This window comes from Ruditapes philippinarum, unplaced genomic scaffold, assembly GCF_026571515.1.
Source record: "Ruditapes philippinarum isolate M1 unplaced genomic scaffold, ASM2657151v2 ctg1312_1_1_1_1, whole genome shotgun sequence".
Classification (NCBI taxonomy): Eukaryota; Metazoa; Mollusca; class Bivalvia; order Venerida; family Veneridae; genus Ruditapes; species Ruditapes philippinarum.
This window is the reverse complement of record NW_026864172.1, coordinates 29,247-50,286: the sequence shown is the minus strand read 5'-3', so window position 1 is coordinate 50,286 and position 21,040 is coordinate 29,247. Positions and strand designations below refer to the sequence as shown.

Below are 21,040 nucleotides of genomic sequence, written 5' to 3'. Positions count from 1 at the left end.
GAATTTACATTAAAGTTTTTGTAATACATCAAATATTTTCAAAGTCCATTGACATATGGCTTTGAAACTTTGCACACTTGTCCACCATCATGACCCCAACCTGTAAACAGGAGGAGGTAACTGTATTGTATCAAGCATTTTTTTACTATCAAGCACTCAGAATAGTCGAGCGTTGCTGTCTTACCGACAGCTCTTGTTTATTAGAATTGTATTTCTAATTGTTACCAGTGATATTATATCTTAAGTGTTTCATAAATTTGACATTTATCCAGTCGTTTGTCCTTTAATTTTGTCAAATTTTCTTCGTAGCTTAAGTGATCCATGTATGTACTAGACTCAATGTGATGTCACCCCATCGAAACACCTCGCTGAATGCCCCATTGTTCTTGTCCTAACTTTGACAGGATGGGTCAAAAAGTTGAGACTGACACCATCCGAGTCTTTTACACGGATGACAACTAAACGTCAAATTCTAGTATGCCATTTGTCAAAAAAATCTCTTTTATTCCGAATAATGACATGTATAAAGTTACAGTTTTCTGATAGTTCTTTATAAATATTAGCATACTGTTTTAAGGTATGCAGCAATCAGTTGTGACCACGGCTCTCTTTGCCTGGGAATTGCGGGGATTTCCTTATCCCTGTTAAAGGTCCTGCATCGCGGGGGTAGTCAGTAGTAAAATCCCAGTTTAGATCCCCGGATGTGCGAGTAGGACCGACTTTGGTGCCGTAGTGCGAAGACAGGCGGAATGTGTAAAAAAAACTGCGCATTTCCACCCCTATCCCCAGTCCCTATCCAAGTGCTGCTCTTGTCTTTATTGTGGAGGCCGCTGTTACAACTGACTGGTGCATTGTTGTGATAACATGTACATGTATTATGATTTTGCAAATTTTATAAATCCTCACAAATGTGCGGATCATTATTACGTCCAGATTTTAATTCACATAGGAGATTCGTCTTACAATCCCCATGACAAGAGCTACAGCTGTTTGGTGCCGACTTGTGATAATGCCTGGAAGATAAAAACGTAAGTATACATCAAAGACGGTCCGGTGAATGTACAGCTTTTAAATGAAGAGAACGGCATCATCTTAAAATACACTAGACATTGAAAAGATTCCATAATGACGCCATTCGCAAGCTTAATAAATTAACCGTCAGATTAGTTCAATGGCTATAGAACATTGAACTGTGAATCGGGCGATCTGGGTTCAATTCCCGGACGGTGCAGGTCACTTTCGTTGTGATTGACCATGAAATCCTGTATACGGTCATTTAGACTGTGCCTCTGCTCAGTTCCTTGCGAAAGTGAAGGCAACTAGTACCCATAAATTGCTTGACAGCCGGTCCAGGAACGATTCGGTGACAGAACTGTGCTCTGGTAAATTCATTCTGGCTTACTGCCGTGATCCGGAGTGAAAAATACCAACACCACCACGCTAATTATACATGTACTAGTATCTAAATCAATGTCAACGGAAAACTGTTAATTAAATGTTGCAAACTAAAGGTATAAATGAGAAAAAGTACTTAAGTTTTCATGTTTGTTTAGTTCAAATGAATAACACAAAACAGGTAAATGTCATTTTTCAGTCCACAGAAAATGTAATGTTATCTATAGAATGTTCATACTTGCAAAACGTTTGGAACAAATTGTCGTCTGCTTTCATCCTATACAGAAAATCATTCCAGTCTCCCGGAAATAATGATGTCATTTTGTATGCTTCCTTAAAACATCATATACATGTATAAAGAAAATATGTCATGGAAATTTGAAAAATAAGAAGTAATTTAATATTGCAGTAAAACGGTGGGAGTGTAAAATATAGAAATGTAAACATTGACGTTAATAGTTAATGGCTGTTGTTTGTATTGAAACACTTTGAAAGTGGTAGCCAATATAGTGACATTGTACAGACGTTGTTTATGATCAGATTGTTAGAAAGTTATATACGTACTTTTGCCGAATACTCTTTCTCCCAGACCACTTCACCATATGTATTTGCTCGGGTGACATTTAAGAAATAGTTTGTGAAGTCTTGAACTTTCTGAAAACCAAAACCAGTCACAATCAAAATTAGTATAAAACAATAACGTCTTAAAATATTACAGTAGCCCGAAAAATGTACAACATTACTAGCCATTGTAAAGTGTTGTTTACCGAGATCTTTTAAAAGAAATATTATTAAGAGCATATAAAAACAAAATACATTTCTCCGTGCGGTACGTTACAAACCTTTTTCATTTTATTAAAAAATATTCCATGTCTAATACATAAATAAATACAAAAGTTAATAAAGAAATATAGATAGCGATATTTTGTTAGATCCTAAGCCCATTTTTTGTAACACTTTCCAATCAAGATTTGGTCATTTTGCTTAATTAAACTGATTTTTTTTTGTAAAAAGGGAGCAAATGAATTATCTGAAATTCTGCACACAGACCTACATCAAATTTTGATATCTAATAATGTCATGTCAAAACAACAACACCCTCAGTGGAATCCCTTAATCACTTAAATCTGCATGGTCATTATTTGCAAACATTTTTTTAATGAAAAAAAACCATACCCAAGACGAGCCTTTATAGTTGCCGTCGATTTCGTAGATTCTGAAGCCGGGGTTTAAGTAAGAGTATGTAGTAATACTTCCGGGCATGTAGGTTATACCCAGGGGGCGCTTCGACGTGTCCCCATCATAAAACATTTGGAATTTCATGTTATGAGTGTGTCCAAAGAATTGCTCTGCTATTGTACCTTCGTATCTTAATCAAAAGTTTACAGTATCTATTAATAGGTCCAATATTATTCAAGATATTTTATTTCAATGATTTTACCTGTGTCATATAGTATATATATATATATTATCGTGACCTGTGAATGGCTCGAACTTACGTCTCAACCATTAGTACATACCCGTATATTATGGTTTTGTTTTTCAACACTTTATTATTAATTATAACATTTTGGTATTTTTGTCTAGGCTAAGGTAGCTGCACCCTGTGGTCTGGGCAAACGAGGGATCATCAATTTATATTATCGTGTCATTTATCACATATACAAATTATCAGTAATCATTTCATTATTTTCAATAGCATTGAATTTCAATACGTTATTCACTTTAGTGTTTACACCACGTTACGTCCAAACAGAAATCATCTAAGCAATTTAGCCTCTAATTCGTTTCCAGAGTAAAATACCTACTAGTATATCAAATGCATATCGTACCCCATTTAGTTTAGTTTTCATTTTCAGAAACCAAAACATCTATAACCTTGTTTTTATTTTCAGAGTCTAAAGATCCATGTCAAAAAGGTAAAAAATGGTCGTGTTGAATAAAGAGATCAAAATTCATTGTTGAGAACAATACTGGTTCTATTAGACTCGTACACAAGTCAAGCTCGACTAGCTCCTTGTCAAGTTACTCGTGCAATATAATTCAGTATTGTACTAAAATTGTTTATTAACATGTAATAAAATATCGGTGAACAAACGCGTGCATGAAAAGACAGTCCAAACGAAATTTTATTATTATTTTCAATGATTTAAGTCATGCGATAAAAGGAATCATGATGTACGAGTAAGTGTAGTATTTAGTTGTTTTTGTAAACACGTACAATAAAATGTAATAAAGCTGCTGTATTATTTAATGAAATTTTCTACAACTCCTGTAGATATTATATGTGCAAAGCAACCAGCAAGTGAGAGACTTTTATTTTCATTTCTTTAAGATGGTCGCCCAATCCTGCATCCAACCCCTGTTATACATTTACTTTCATTATGTGATATTAACATTATCTCACCGGGAAAAAAATCAAGATAATTTATTATGTTTAATAATTTACCTATTTACAATTTTATAATAATTCCAACTCCATGGTTTAAGGCAACACCAACAACCAGGGAATATATGTCCTATAACATGTACCTGTAAATAAATCACCACATGATTTTGATATACCACTCACCACTAACCATGCCCCAGTCACATTAAATTAATCTTACACCAATAATTGTTGTAATATGACCCCGGAAACAATATAACCTATGTCCATACAATCTTATATTATCATCGTTTAATGTTTTTTACATAATTACCATATAACCATTTTATACCAATTACTATATGATCTACATATATCAAACATCATACAGTTCTCTTATCTAAAGTTATTTTTGTCCGTTTTAAAAACAAGATTTTGTCAAAAAAATCTATGCCAAGTCAAGCTGAATAATGATGATATGCTCGTGTGTTAAAAAGAGAACTTTTCTTTACGAAAAGTAAAGAAGGGTCATAACTAATGCCTCCGGGGCGTCCGTGGCCGAGTGGTTAAGGTTGTTAAATTGACTTCAAACCACTTGCCCCTCACCGCTGTGGGTTCGAATCCTGGCAAGGACTTTGGATTCTTTCATGTGAGGTAGGTATCGGACGTCGGTGGTTCTACTCAGGTGCCCATTCGTGCCTGAAATAATGCACGGAAGGGCACCTGAGGTCTTCCTTCACCAGTAAAGCTGGAACGTCGCGATATGACCTATTCTGTGTCGATGTGACGTAAAACCCAAAACAGAAAAACACACAAACAAACTAATGCTTCCAGAATTATTTCTCTTGACTAACATAAGCACCAAGTATTCTAAGTTCATGTTGATAACTTATAATGGGCTACATTGATGACAACGCGCCGCAACGATCATAATAGCTCCACTTTTTATTCGAAACAGACAGAGCTTTGTAAGGCCACATGTGTCACAAATCACATTCGTCACAATTGTGAAGAATGAGATCACATTCGTCACAAATTTTGTGATGCATGTGATCCAATGTTTTAGACAATCACATTCGTCACGAGTTTAAAATCACAAATGTCACAAATTTGAGATAAATATTGTTTTCTTCAATGCTTTTCACTGAGTCACAAACGTCACAAATTTTTAGGACTGAAATCAATTATTGGAACTAAAACTACAGACATTTTTATCCCCTCCCCCGCTGATGAAATCGGGAGTGATGGGACTGTTTTAGCGTGTTCGTCCGCCTGTCAGTCCAGATTTAGTTTCCGCACTATCCGGCCATTGATTAGTTATTATACACTGTATATGGAATCATTTCGTTTCCACGCTATTTTTCAGCAACTTCTGGATGGATATCGATGCTGCAACTTTGTAGGAACCTTCATTCACAAACCAGTTGCACATATAACCAGCATATCTCCATTTCTTTTTAAAAACAGACTTATTGCCCCTTGTTGTTGTTGTTATTTATAAAACACTGTATATAGAACTATTGCTTTTCTGCGCTCTAGGAATTTCAACGAAATTTAGTTTAATATAAAGAGGAGATGCGCATCTCGAAAAATCTCGACGGGACACTAAAGGATTTGGTCCGACTTGAGGGTACGGTCGCTTAAATGGGCTTTCCGGCGGTGACTTTAGATAAACACATAAACAAACAAACAAGATGTGCATATCATCATCATCATCATCATCATCATCAGTATTTCCCGTTTGGCCGTTTAATACAGAGTTATGATTCATAATTTATTATCATTTATTGTTCATAGAAAAGCATTAATTCAACCCTATTCTTCAACAAATCTGCTGAATAATTTAAACAAAACTATGTGGGTACATCTAATACCAAGCGGAGATGTGTATATTGACGGCACTTACCCGAAGTTAAGACCCCTGGTTGCTTAATATTCAGTCAGATAACTTAAGTATTTCATGTCTTCAAATGTTAAATATATCTAATTTTAATTGTGTGGGAACCTTCAATACAAAAAGGGCATGTGCATTATCGCCGTGACCTTGAGTGATATGGGCCCTGATAATTTATGCTTTAACCGACTATTTCCCCGGAGTCTTTATTCGAAATGTATCCGGCAATTGTTTAATTTTCAATCATTATATGATGCTGTCGGCGGTAAACATTAATTCAGCGAATTTGCTTGCAAGATATTTGAATGACCTCGTGTAATTATAGCTTCGCAAGACCAATCATATTCTACAAGAAATGTTAAGTTTTCTTTAAGTTTATTTATTCAACTTCCTTCATGATTCTCATTTAACCCTTTCCTTTATAGATATTACTGGTAAAATAACTATATGAACCGCGCCATATTGAACCCTAGATGAGCCGTCAGTACTAAAGAACTCTGATATAATATAGGAATAACGCATGTTTCTTTTTTCGTGTTTAAATATCTGTAGAAACCCAAGGGATTAGTTGGTACCCGACCCAACGTATCCCGAGGGTTTCAGCAGTTGTTATGACACGGAACAATCATTCGTTAACGCTATTCTAGCATAAAGCATGCATAAATCTAACACAATCCATACACAATCAAGCAACATCACTGATTTTCCTCGGATTGCACGGGAACGTCAGCGTTGTATGTGACCGTGACGTCATTTCCGTTTTAGTTAAGCAGCGTCCGGGCCACAATGTATTGACGCTGTGCCACGGAAAACGTATATCAAAAAGGTGTTTTAACAGCGCATGAGCGCTAGAATCTCCTTGTTAAAAGACCTTTTTGGTCCTGTTAAAACACCCCGAAATCATGGTTATAACGGCAGTTTTATGCTAGAATATAAAGTAATGAATAACAACATGGATTCCAAGAAGACTAAAAGCAAACTCACATTGCACAATACTAGCCGCAATTATAATACTGCTAATAAAGTTCACGAATTTTCATTGGTTTAGAGGCGGGATATATTTATAGGTTATTACAGAGGTCTGATGTGCCTTTATTCGATTTTGGCCCACTAAAAGAGCCCGAGGGCTAATACCGATCTTGTAGACCCATATCGCATTAAGGCACACCAGACCTGTTCTATAACCTTTTTATTGCATGTGCTCATTTATGTTTTGGTTTTCATTATAGAATTAAAAAAATCGTTTGAAAACATTGTTCAGCGACAATGTATAATTTATTTTAAAAAGCGAGGGACTTTTGACGTCGTCTAATGACGTTGACGTCATTTCCTCACAAACATTTGTTTTTAATATATTTTGGCGTTATTTAACTGTTTGGAGATTGTTGTTCAAGTGTTTCTTCAATTTTGCTTTTTTATCAAGATATATTTCAGTTAAACGTATTTTTTCTTATAAAATTGTCAATCTTTCCGCGTTTTTTTAGCAACCCGAAGTGGGAAATCGATATCGGCCCAACCGGAAGTCGGACCGATATCGATATTTGGCGCATCACGTCACCTGACCACAGTCATATTACATGGACAAAACTCATATACGTTTAAATTCACATTTTTTTTCTATTTATAGTGTTTTGCCGTTGCGTATTTATAGGTTATTACACAGGTCTAGTGTGTCTGAATGCAATATTGGCCAAGAAGAGGTATTGGCCCGAGGGCTTTAGCGGTCTCGTAGGCCAATATAGAGGATATTACATGAGTGTCTTTTCATATTGAATTTATTAAACGAGTTGGATAAAATAATAAATTGCGAGGCTCTGCGAGCATTTTATTATTTTATTCATATCACAGGTTAAATTTTGGAGCCGATAAACCGAAAAATTGTTGTTATTTTGCCTTATAAACGCGGTAAAATCAAGCGACGTCCGCTAACGTTAAATGACGTCGACGTCAAAACGATATTATATAGAGGATATTGAATGAGTGTAAGTTCAATACTGAATTTATTGCACGAGTTGAATAAAATTATATTATGCGAGCCTCTGGCGAGCATAATATTATTTTATTCAACGAGTGCAATAAATTCAGTAATGAACTTACACGAATTTTATATTCTATTTATCACATACCCAAAATAAAGACCATTTAAAGTGAAATAAGAGTCATTTTTCATTGACGCGCCTATAGTATAACGCTAACATTTAGCGCGTTTTTACACTATGTTTGTATAACGCTAATGACGTCACGTCAAAATATATGCACGGCCGTGCAATACCATATTTACGGAGTCGCAAAATCGGCACGGGTGTGTGATAAACTAGTTTATTGCATTTGTTACTATAAATAGTAACAAAAATGCTAAGGAAGTGTGCTGATATTGCCCAAAGAGTGCCGATATAAGCATGCATTTTCAATATTTTGAATTGCTACACGATAATATTACATTACATTACAACTTACATGCTATCCTACTTGATATGTTTAATAACGTTCTGTACTATACAGTCGCGCAACAACATTCTGTATTACACAACACTTTTCAGCATTTAACTACAAAATAATTATTTATCACGTTTGAAGTCGCGGGAGTGGAATAAAGCCATTACATATTTTCCATATTACACTAGTGTAATATCGTTTTGACGTGCTCTTCATGTATACTGAAGGAAATAAAATATCTATCTACGTTAGCGGACGTTGCTTAATTTTACCGCGCTTATAAGGGAAAATAACGACAAGTTTTCGCTTTTTCGGCGGCAAAAGTTTACCTGTGATAAAAAGAATATTACATTCGTGTCTTTTAACATTGAATTTATTAAACTCGTTGAATAAAATAATAAAATGCTCGGCAGAGCCTCGCAATTTATTATTTTATCAAACTCGTTTAATAAATTCAATATGAAAAGACACTCATGTAATATCCTATATTTATTTGATGCTAACTAATGAAATACTGTTCTATCAATGAAATATATTCATATTTATATCAGTCACAGTGTGGTGATATAGATTTGGGTGATATAAGCCACGCCCACTCTGCGTACGTATTTATAAGTCTGGATTCCCTAAACATGCATTAAAAATAACTGTTTAATTTCATTCTAAATGACATATTTCTCGATTCAAATGTCCGTAATTTTGTAAGATTGTTGACAATGAGACCGCAAAAAGAAATATAAATAAATAAGGATTATTTTGCTTGCAGCGTTAACGTTTGCCGTCATATTGTTTACGCGCGCGTAGTCTCCGCGCTTCAGTAGTAAACGGTCTAAAAGCACTTTTCGAAAGGCACATAAAATAAAAAGAAAATGTGTTTGCTTTTCGTGAATATGAACTATATCTCACATCGAAGTGAGAAAATGTTCATATTTTCACTCGCGCTACGCGCTCGTGATACATATTTCATTTTTTTTCTCACTTCTCAGTGAAATATATTTCATATTCACTCAAAACAAACAAATATCCTCTATAAAATTCACTAAACACCGTCGTTTGAAACTATCTAATCATAAAAGGCGAAAAAAGCTAAGACGCGTCGAAACGATAAAGCGGCCCCGCCACAAAGACACGATCTGTTTAAACGAATTAACTATATTATTATTACTAGTGGAATAGATATGGAAAGTTCCATAGAGCGTCTGCAAGCAATTGGCACAGACTTGCAAAATCGTCTCAGGAAAGAAGGTTCCTAGATGTCAAAATGTCATACTCTTTAATTGAACCAAGATTCCTGAAAGTCTGCGGAGGTCAAAAGTCTGTCAGACCAAAAAAGGTTCATTGATGTCAAAAGGTCCTAATCTCTAATTAGATATCCTGAAAGTCAACGGGGGTCTCAGCTACTTCCCAAACAATCATATATGGTCTCATTGGTGTAAATATGGTCATAATTTGTACTGAAACTAAGATTAAGTCTGTGAGATTCCTTTAGACTGTCGCTGTATGGTGGGAAGAAATTTTGAGGGTTCACAGAGGTAAAAGATCACTTCCAGTTGAAGTCTGATACTATGCCGTGCATTGTCACCAAAATTTTTTTGAAGGTTTCGAGAACGTAAGACGACTTGATAGCAATACCATTACGACAATGCGACAGTTCTATGAAGACAATACAATGCCGACGATACGATATTGCAACAAGTTAGTACGATGGCGATAATGCAATGGTGGTGAAAAGATATTGGTATCGTGATGTCGACATCACAATATCGATTTATTGCATTGTCGCCCTTGTACTATCGCACTGATATAACCACGATTGTCCTTATGATATTCCGTGTATCACATATTGAAAAATAAATTTGTGACATTTGTGATTCGCCTGTTAAAAAATTCTCAATTTTGCTTGTGACGTTTGTGATTGGCATTTTTACCCGATTTTGGTCAATCACATTCGTCACAAAAGTCATTTGTGACGAATGTGATCACATTCGTCACAAATTCATAAAAACTTGTGACGAATGTGATTTGTGACACATGTGGCCTAACAGAGCTTTGTAGGAGCACGTTTGTCTCGGAGCACATTTGTCTCACGAAGTGTGACCGATGTGTTCGTAAACATTCATATTTGCGACAAATTGGAAATGAGACAGATGTGTTCGACACACAAAAGAAAGGACACTCGAAGCACATTTGTCTCACATTTTTCCATAAAATTCTTCTCACATTTTTCCATAAAATTCTTAAAAGGTAATAATTATGCCCGTCCGTTTACCGGCAACCAGCCATTGTTCTGTGTTTTCTGTATTTATAAAACCGTTTTTAGGTCACTTCCGGTCAGTCAAAAACTTCCTGCCTCTGCATAGGAGTCATATATTAAATTAAAGAATATCCCTGTTCTGCATGTCACAATGAAAATTTCTACAAGTGCAAGCGTCCAGAACCTAAACACATATGCAGCAAGTCTATTGTTATCGTTATCAATTGTGCGTTTAATGCTTAAAGTTTTATAAAATGATTTATGGCACTAGAAATATTCTTAGCAAAAACAAGGTAGTATCTACGGTGGCATAAAGGTGGCATACAATTTTCTTATTTATTACGCGCGCACACGATAACTTTTACGTGGCCACGCGATAGCTATGACGTGCGCACGCGGATATGTATTCCGCATTTGGACACTGACCGGGATCCTCGCAAAGTTCGATGAATAGTTCGATGCCCCGTGAATATGTCGAACCTACAGCGGTTAGGGACAAGTGGTTTTTTTTAATCAATCGGCCACGGAGGCCCTTAAATGATCTATGGAAGAAAATAAGAAGACCATTACACACGTAATTTGTTTTCATCAGAAATATACTATATGTATGTAAAAATCGTCATTTGCTTTCAGATCCACTATTGAAAAAGCACTTACAACATGTACGAGTTCCTAAAATAATCCGGGTAATGCCATAATTATGGAATATCGGACCACTCAGAATTGTGCGAGACGCGACATTCCGATGAGACACGAAGCGAGGCACGATATTGTAACACGAGATCTCGCAATGTCGAAGTATCCCGTACCACGAGATTTCAGAAATGAATAAAAATTTTCTTCTTTAGATAGAGCAAGTATGAATTTATTGATATTCAAATAATGATTTCTGAGGAAGTTAGATGCTTGTAATCTAAAGAAATTCGCGAAAAATGTGAAATAATGCGTCATAAAAGTAGCAAAATGTAAACAATGTAGTATTTTGACTTCAATACAAAATTCTAAATCACTTCAACTGTACAAACTGCAAAAAAAAGCAGCAGGTGAAAAATGCTTTAGGTAATTAGTCAATGACTACGTTTTTGGAGCTATAAAAGTATACCAAAAATACAAAGCCTTTAAGGAATACAAATGAAAGCATTTCTCATGCATAATGGGCCTTTAAGTGATTTTATGTAGACTATAAAGGGAATACTACTTAGCGGTATATGACCTGGAATCAATTTCTTGTCTCGCGTCGACGAATGAGATGCGAAGCGAGACGCGAGATTTCGGCGAGATGCGAAACGAGTCACGATATTGTATCATTCAATATCAACCGATTACGGTGTTCCGTTTGGACAAAAGTAACAATTTTGAATCCTTGAACAGCTATGCGCAATGGTACAAAGGTGAAATTGAGATGGTACGATGATTAAAACACGATGACACGATGGTGAAATCACGATGATGCGATGACACGATAGAGAAAATAAATATCGCGTTTTCATCATCATGCCATCGCAGTTTCATCATATCGTACCATCGTATTTTCGCCATCGTAACATCGTCTTTCACCATAGTATCATCACGTTTTCATCATCGAACCTTCGTTGTTTCACCATCGTACAATCGTTGTTTCACCATCGTCCAGTCGTTGTTTCACGTTCGTACCATTATGTTTTCACCATCGCACCATCGCGTTTTCATCAACGTAACATCGTGCCACCGCGCTGTCACCATTGTACCATCGTGAACGGATTTAGTTTTGTTGTTTCAGTGTACGCTTTCAGGTTAAGCCAATCAATTACTTGAATTAAAGATATTATGATTAATAGTTGTCTTTAGGTTTTCATAAAGAAAGCATAAGCACACCTATTGATGATTACACTTGACATGACGTAAAACGGCGAACCTCGATTCTAAAAAAGAATTTCTGCCTTGGGAATAATGTGACAAATAATTCATAAAAAATGACATGAGACAAATGTGCTTTCTTGTCCCTTAAAAACACATGAGACAAATGTGCTTTCTTGTCCCTTAGAAGACTTGATCGGAGCACATTTGTCACACAAATGAGTTTTTTGGGGTGGACATTTGAGGTCCCATTTGTCTCATGTGGGACAAATGCGACCGCATTGGTCTTACGTAAGACAAATGTTTTGCGAGACAGATGCGCTCCTACAGAGCTTAATCAAATGACACTATCTGAATTGTATTGTAGAAGTCGAATATAGATATTGAGGCAAACGAAGAACCATAAAAGACTTAATTATGCCGGTAAACATAATGTACTTGACATATATTTGATTATATCGATGGTTCAACGTTTATCAAAATTGAACCAAGTGTAATATAGAATAATGTGATTTGCTTAAATTGTATCTGTGCTTATCTGACATCGTAAAAGAACAGAGAAGATGGTGGTAATGTTATAATTATCCTTAAAATCTGATCTGAACTATCTTTCATTGTTTTACCAGCGATTTGTACGAGTAGCCCTAAGATAACCTTCGATTCTTGCCACTTTAATATCAATATACGTACTTTTTCACCAGCGTTCTCTGATTCTTGAAGTTCTGATATAAACCACTGTAGCATACCAGCTGGATCCGTGGCGTTGATATATAACCACCTTTGTTTAAAACAACGATAGAGACATATTAAAATGCAAATATCTAATTTGTTTCATAAACCTGATGATTTTGTGAAATATATTTAAATATTTTTTCCCTGTTTAGAACATGGAACACTGAAAATTCAGGGATTTTCTATAGCAAAATACACTGAACAACAATCAGTATAGAGCATGGCCATAATGTGTCGAAGCAAAGGCTTATCACTTTCTGTTCCACCAGATGAAAAAATAACTTAAACAACTAGCTTAAAAGACTTGCCAATCCCGGCTGCATAGTTTTAGACTTATTCCCTCAAAAATTGTTTATGTAACAAAATGGTATATATATTTTGAAACTTAACTAACAAATCTCCCTTTTCATTTATCCAAATTCGGACACTAAACAATTGATGCAAGTATAACAATAAACATGGCACATGTTTCTGATATATTACAAATGTATAACTACAAATACTTTAATCATAATACAATTTTCGTTTTTACATTGACTACATTTTTATGTTGTTTCCGTTATAAAGTTTTAATTTTTTTACGCATTTCATACTTACAAATTTGTATTACAGCACATGTTCATATTAAGGGAAATAATTCGCAGACCTGGAAATGGTTTCGTCGAGTAATAACCGGCCCTAAAACAAAATAAGTCCATAAACATTATTCAAAGGGAAACAATTAAATTTAAAACTCGGTTATAGCGAACTCGTCTAAGTCATGAATTTTGTACGCTACATCCGATGTTTGTTATAACCAATATGAGGAATGAATCTTCTTGTTAAATATACACATACATGTAGTCGAATCAATTCATTTGCATTTCAGCGAACGGCCAATTAATAAGACTGCAAAATCATTACTAACGTGCGGTATTATAAAGATGAATATACATGTATCTACAGTTTGACATTTTATTTATAATTCTTCACTTGTTATGCAGAACAAACAGATATTAACAGTAAATGTAAGTTGTTTTAGGCAGTCACATTTGTTCTATGCATGCGGCATTGCACTGAACAATTCGGCAAAATAATGAGATCAATATGAAGATGGACATTGACCTATTTAATAACATAACAATATATAACAATAATCTCAACGTACCTTTTAATGGTTGTTTCCGTATCTTTTGGTAACCAATTTAGCCAGTTTTTCGCCACGTTGTTGTACAACCATGTTTCACTTTGATTTCCGGTTATATACGGTGGAGGGAAACTTTAAAAAAGTGAATACAATATTAATTAACATATTCGGCTTAACATCTTCAGATTCATCAACCATTCATTCAATGATTGCTTATGAAGTTACCTGTAACATGCCCCTAAATACATCAAATATTTACATATTAGCACAAGAATAATAAATTATTTAATACTATTACTTACCAAATGTTGTTATGAAGTTAATAATTAAAATATGATTCAGATAGACTGTTACTACAAATTTGCTATTTGTTTGATTTATTTTACTCATTTACGTCACACCGACAAAGGGCATAAAACAATTAATGTGTGCCCATCCGTGCATTATAAGGGATGTCTGTGTTCGAGTGGTTGAGGTCGCCGACATCAGATCACTTGCCCTGTTGCCCGTCACCGCTGTGGATACGAATCCCGTCATTAACCTTGGATACTTTCATGTGGGAAAGACAACTTACAGAAGGTCGGTGGTTTTACTCCGGTTCCAGCCCTCGCCTTAATAAATTGCACGGAGGGGCACTCCAAAACAAACGTATAAGAGAGTTATGTTTTAGGTGTTTTAAGGCTCCTTTATGAGATATTATCAAATACTTTAGGACAAAAAATACATTAAGAAAATACGTTCGGACAGACTGACGGACAAGCTGATTCCAGTATACCCCCTCACAACATATGCAGGGTATAATGAAGTATTTATTACCTGTCAACAGGCGCACTTTCATGATTACCGAGGGTGTTAAACACGATTTTCTTAGGAAGGTATGTCTTCATGTAATTTGTGAACACGTCAATGGCGGAAGTTTGGTCAGATCTCGTCTGATTCCAGATATTGTGTGGCGGAATATCTCCCGTGAATATGACGTAATCAAACTGTAAACAAAGAGAATTGCTATACGCTTACGTAACACAAAATTGTTCTGCCTAAACTGTCTGAAGTTGGTTATATGGAATTTAATACAATATATTATATTTAAAATAATAAAATGATAAAATTGTATACAGTCAGCAGTATGTCTCGAGCCTGGTCATACTGTATGGATGAACATGCTGACCTAGATTTATAATGATGATATATTCCTAAAATATCGCCGCTAAAGTTCAAATGGTTAATGTTGTTCATATCCAACCACCTGATATTCATTATCTTTAAATCATTTCCACTTTGAGCTATTAATACGTATATCTGGACAGATAACAAAGCATCCGTTGATCAAACTTTCGACTTGCATCTTAAACACTGCAGCTTTGATCTAATTGAAGGTATGACCATAACGAGTAAGAATATTTTTTTTAAAAAGAGTGTTTAATAACACAATATATTTACGTTTTTATATCTTTGTCATATTAATCTAATCACAATCACCTAATTTCGAAAGATGTTTATCTAACTGATATAACTGAATGTAAAGGTGACAACAATGTGTATGAACCTGGTCTTGTATAGAATGTAGATGTTTGAACAAACTCTCCACTGTAACTGGAGCACTGTCACAATTCCTGAAATCTCCATATTTACCTGCGCCTGTTACCCCCGGTGCTGTTGATTAATAGAAACATAGATATATACTGAATAAAAAATATACACAATCTTAGATTCTGGTAATAAAGACGGTTGTTTCAGCACAAATTGATACATGGTGTCCAAATCGGCACTGAATACATAAATAATTTAAAATATTTGTTTGAAGGAACAAATGGCAATCGAACTAATATTAAATCTTGCTTAATAAATCTGTCAAAAGACACTTGCCTTTGAATTTTAAATGCTAAAACGTTGATATAATCACATAAACACATTGTAAAAAACTTTTTAAAAAGCTTAATTCATTTTTTTTTCAATAGATCTTAATGAAATAAAAAGAAACAAATTAATGGCATGCTAACTAGTATTAATCAAGTAAATTTATGAATACGTATTAATCACGGTATCTATCAATATAATTATTGTACATGACGGGTAAAAAGTTAAAGTTAAATAAAATACATGGTGGTCCATTTTGTATTCTACAACACAAAGGTTCTCCGCACTCGGCGTTTGTTCCTTCCATATAATCTTTATCCATGTGAAAATCTGTCAGATGTAAAATACGTAATCTCGGGGAATCCGGCTGAAATGTAAAAGTAAAAAGTTTGAAATAAATTTATGTATCAATATACACTGCTTAAAGTTCCCTTTTTATCGATAGTTCATCATTAAACAATTTCATTTTGGAATGCAATCAACTTTTGACACATGCTGATGACCAAGTAGTGATTATTAAATACGTCGCTGATATATGACAAAAACCCGTTATAAAATGCAAAGTTATTATTTAAAAACGTAGTGAGCAAATGATCTTAAATGTTGCATATAAGTCGAAAAATATTCAGTCCCTCATGTCAAAAAGCCTCAGTGGAGTCCTTTTATAGAACAGTGTCTTCTAAATAGCATGATGAAACATATCGCGTGGAATTTGTACAAAGATCATTTGCTCACTACGTTTTTACAGAAAAATAATTACAATTTTGAAAAATAAACAAAATTGTTGTGACGTTTTCAATCAAATCGGTCTAAGAATAACACAAAATACGATTTGGTATATTCCTTAAATATCTTTTGCAAATATTTTCTGGTTAAAGTGCCCAGGCCGATCGATGTTAAGATATTCAAATTTTATGTTAAAATTTTTAGGCTTTTGAACCTCAAGTAAATTATTACTTCACCTTTGGCAATGATGGCGGAATTACTGGTGGTTTGGGAACATCAGGAAATGTAACATTCCACATTGCGTTCGGGTTATAAGGCTCTCCGCAGTCAGTTCCTAACACGTGACTGCATACTTCTCTCGGGGAATACGACAACCGCAAAACCACTGTAAATATTTCCTCCTGTATAACAAATTCAGTATTAAGTGTAAAACTTATCGAGTATAATTTAATTTCAAGCGGAGAGTGTAACAGTAACGGGCAACATTTTTAACAAAAGTCAAACTAGATAGAGGTTCTCTTGGAAAAAGCAAAACTATCTTTTCGAGTATGAACCATGTTTTCGTACCTTTCATACGCTTTGCCGAACACTAGATTTATAAGGCAAAATCCTAGCCCAAAACACTTCTAATTCAATAAAATCAAAAAGGGTCACCAGCATTATTGTATTGACAAATTTCAATGTTTGGCTCCGGCTGATTCCTCATGATTACGCACATAATCTTTTTGTCTTTTAACAAAAATATAGTCAAAATGACATAATTGTTGAAATAGAAATCTGAAGAGTAACTTAATGATGATGGCCGATAATTTATGACATATGTTTTTATTGCATATTCAATTAAACTAAATTACAGCAGTTTCGTATTTGTAACAGTGGTTGTGGTCTGAGAAGTGTTCAGTGATCGGTGGTCATGGTATTTGATGTGCCAAATGGGCATTTGTCATGGTTAAATAAGTGCACTGTGAGCAGTGGTCATGGTTTGATAAGTGCTCAGTGAGAAGTGGTCAAGGTTTGATCAGTGCTCAGTGAGCAGTGGTAATGGTGTCAGAACTGCTATATGAGCAATAGTCACAATGAGAAAAGTGCAGAGCAGCAGTCATGTTGTGAGAAGTGTTCAATGTGTAGTGGTAATGGTATCAGAAATGTTCAATGTGTAGTGGTAATAATGTGAGAAGTTTTTAATGTGAAGTGGTAATGGTATGAGAAGTGTTCAATGTGTAGTGGTAATGGTGTGAGAAGTGTTCAATGTGTAGTGGTAATGGTGTAAGAAGTGTTCAATGTGTAGTGGTAATGGTGTGAGAAGTGTTCAATGTGTAGTGGTAATGGTGTGAGAAGTGTTCAATGTGTAGAGGTAATAGTGTCAGAAGTGTTCAATGTGTAGTGGTAATGGTGTGAGAAATGTTCAATGTGTAGTGGTAATGGTATGAGAAGTGTTCAATGTGTAGTGGTAATGGTGTGAGAAGTGTTCAATGTGTAGTGGTAATGGTGTGAGAAGTGTTCAATGTGTAGTGGTAATAGTGTCAGAAGTGTTCAATGTGTAGTGGTAATAGTATCAGAAGTGTTCAATGTGTAGTGGTAATAGTGTCAGAAGTGTTCAATGTGTAGTGGTAATAGTGTCAGAAGTGTTCAATGTGTAGTGTTTATGGTGTCAGAAGTGTTCAATGTGTAGTGGTAATGGTGTCAGAAGTGTTCAATGTGTAGTGGTAATGGTATGAGAAGTGCTAATAGGACAATAGCCATGGTGTAAGAAGTGCTCATTGAGCAGTAGTCATGGTTTAACAGGTGCTCCATTAACAGTGTTCATTTTGTGAGAAGTGCTTGGCGAACAGTGCTCATGGTGTAAGAAGTGATCTATAAGCAGTGGGCGCTTAATAATCAGTGGTCATGGTTTGAAAAAAATGCTCAGTCAGAAGTATTCATATTGGTGGTCAGTGAGCAGTTGCCAGTGTCCTGGAGTAATCGGTGTTATTTAAGTAATGTATTTAAGTAATGCCCATTTTTAGGTAGTGCTCATTTAAAAATAGAGTGAGCAGTGATCAATGAGTTATTTACATGAAGTGAAAATTGCTCAGTAAATAATGTTTCAGGAGTACGCAATGCTCAGTAAAAAATGCCAATGCCAGTTATTTAAATCATCAGTGGCATATGTTTATAATGCGAGTTTAGTAATGCTAATGAAACGAGTGATATACTATGAGTAATGTTCACAGGGTGAGCAGAGCACAATGAGCATATTTATAGTACGAATATAATCTGTGAATTATATTCTTGAAGAGTTTAGTACTCAAAGTATGAAGTGTTAATGCTGTGACATGTGTTCTTGTAGTGAACAGCTTTTCGTGTGAAAAAAATCGACATAACGAACAGTTTTAAATTCATAGTGCATATACTTCAGCCGTGATTAATGTTGACCTTGCGACCACATCTTAGCCATGTTGTCAGTATACGCGTTCCTATAAGATTCAAGTTATTCAAATAAAAGTCTTAAAAATCCTCATAAAATCAGTTATTTAACAATCCATATAAATAAGCTGTTATACCTTAAATTCTTCAAGGAATGCACGACACACTTTTTCATCCTCAATCTTCAGGTCTATACATGCCTCGGTGGAGAACTTAACGACATCGTCCTGTGTCGACCCTTTGTTCACCATATAACTAACACCTTCAACCAAGAGAACACATATGCTACAATCTATCTTGCTCACTCTGACTATAGTACCACACTCTGTCTTCCTGTCTGACCGCGCTAAAAACAGCTCACGTTCATGTTTCTTGACGAAGTTTGCAATCTTTGACTGTAGCTGAAACTCGTTGATTTTATTTGTCGCTTCTTCTCGAGCGTCGTCAATTTGTATAGTTTTGGTAGCTGCATTCCTTGGTCTACTATACAAATATCCTGCTGATGCCAGAAGTGTGAAAATGGTAGCTAATGTTACCGTCGCCAATGACTGTGACAATGATATGTTCATTTTTATAGAAACTGAATTTGTACAATTTTCCTACTTCCAGTTAAAGAGAGTTTTTAAAATATGAATTGCACAAGTCCTCTTGTATGTGTGGATGGTGTGAAAGTTAACAATCTATACATATGTTAGATCTACTTCATATTATAGAAACTTTATAATTGTACAAGTCCAATGTTATGTATGTGTGGTATAGAATCTGAATTAGGTTAAAATACCAGTATTGATATACAAGTTTGTACACACATGTAACACAATAATCTTTTATCAAGACCAAAATTACACGATAATAATATAGATATTGATATGTACACTGTTATAGTATGATAACTATTATAATACAAATTAATTGGTTTATCACAATAATTTGCTAAAATGTTGATCTGCTGAAAATCTAAAATTTGTATCATAACCTCACTACGGTGACACTTCTCCATGTATCAGTTTTTGGGAACTGACCCTGCCAGCAGTTCAACAGCAGATTTTGGTCAAATAGTCGTTGACAGCTATCAATTGTTATATTTTGATAAAATGGGGTCGATTTTAGCGGCAAGTTAAACGTTGCAGATCGTCTGTTAGTGGAAGATAATCAGAAACTCTCCTTTAAAATGATTTAACAAGACCGAATATCAAATTGACATTTTTACCGAGGTAGGCAAGCTAATCTAGATTATATATGTTAGACAAGACATTGATAGTGGAAGTTATCAACATAATTTCCGACAAATGGGTGATTGACATGCCTTTCGAGACTTCAACACAGGGAACATTTTACCCGACCATAAGATTTTAATTAATATGACGATTTTACGAAACTTGTGTAATCTTCTCTGCTGTTAAAGTTCATTAGAAATTGAACAGCTTAGCTTGGCTTTCAAAAATAGTCTTTCATAAATGACCAGATGATTTTATGGTTTATACGACTAGTACAAATTACCATAGATATACTTGTATCATTAATATCATTCCTGTTTGATACTTTGTGCTTATCTAAAGTTAAAAAAATAATAATAAATAACGCCTTACAATTATAGGTATTTATAGTTCTATATATGAAAATTCAACATGTATAAGTATATAAATACATCTGTTAAAAGTTTTATAATATTACAAATATAAGACATTTAAACGATATTGTTAAACTTTAAAGTAAGACAAAGGTGATTAAATACAGCATACCACACATGAACTTGGTTGATAATTTTATCGTAGTATCATGGCGTGAAGTAAGTCATTATAATTATGTAGATAATTTTAATGGTAGTATACTCCATTTATATTTACGCAGTTTTAATGCAACATATCTATATATTTGTACCCTTTAATAGCATGTACATGTATAAAACATGTATCTTGAAAAGTTAAACCTACATACACTTGAATTTGAAATGAGCTAAATTTAAACCAGGGAGTTATATTATAAGATATTATCGTAAATGGTTTGTAA

At 34.8% G+C, this 21,040-nt stretch overlaps 1 protein-coding gene across 1 annotated transcript; it reads right to left on the bottom strand.

Moving 5' to 3' along the window:
- Nucleotides 1–311: 311 nt before the first annotated feature.
- Nucleotides 312–19,775, bottom strand: LOC132724704 (sphingomyelin phosphodiesterase-like). Its single transcript, XM_060709632.1, has 13 exons — nt 19,168–19,775; nt 16,861–17,025; nt 16,142–16,265; nt 15,588–15,694; nt 14,858–15,027; nt 14,063–14,173; nt 13,513–13,593; nt 12,874–12,961; nt 3,845–3,927; nt 2,572–2,764; nt 1,960–2,049; nt 1,634–1,728; nt 312–1,013 (listed from the first exon to the last, which is right to left on the bottom strand). Exons 1-13 carry the CDS (start codon nt 19,597–19,599, stop codon nt 893–895), a joined length of 1,860 nt encoding a protein of 619 aa, XP_060565615.1. The 5' UTR covers nt 19,600–19,775; the 3' UTR covers nt 312–892.
- Nucleotides 19,776–21,040: the final 1,265 nt, after the last annotated feature.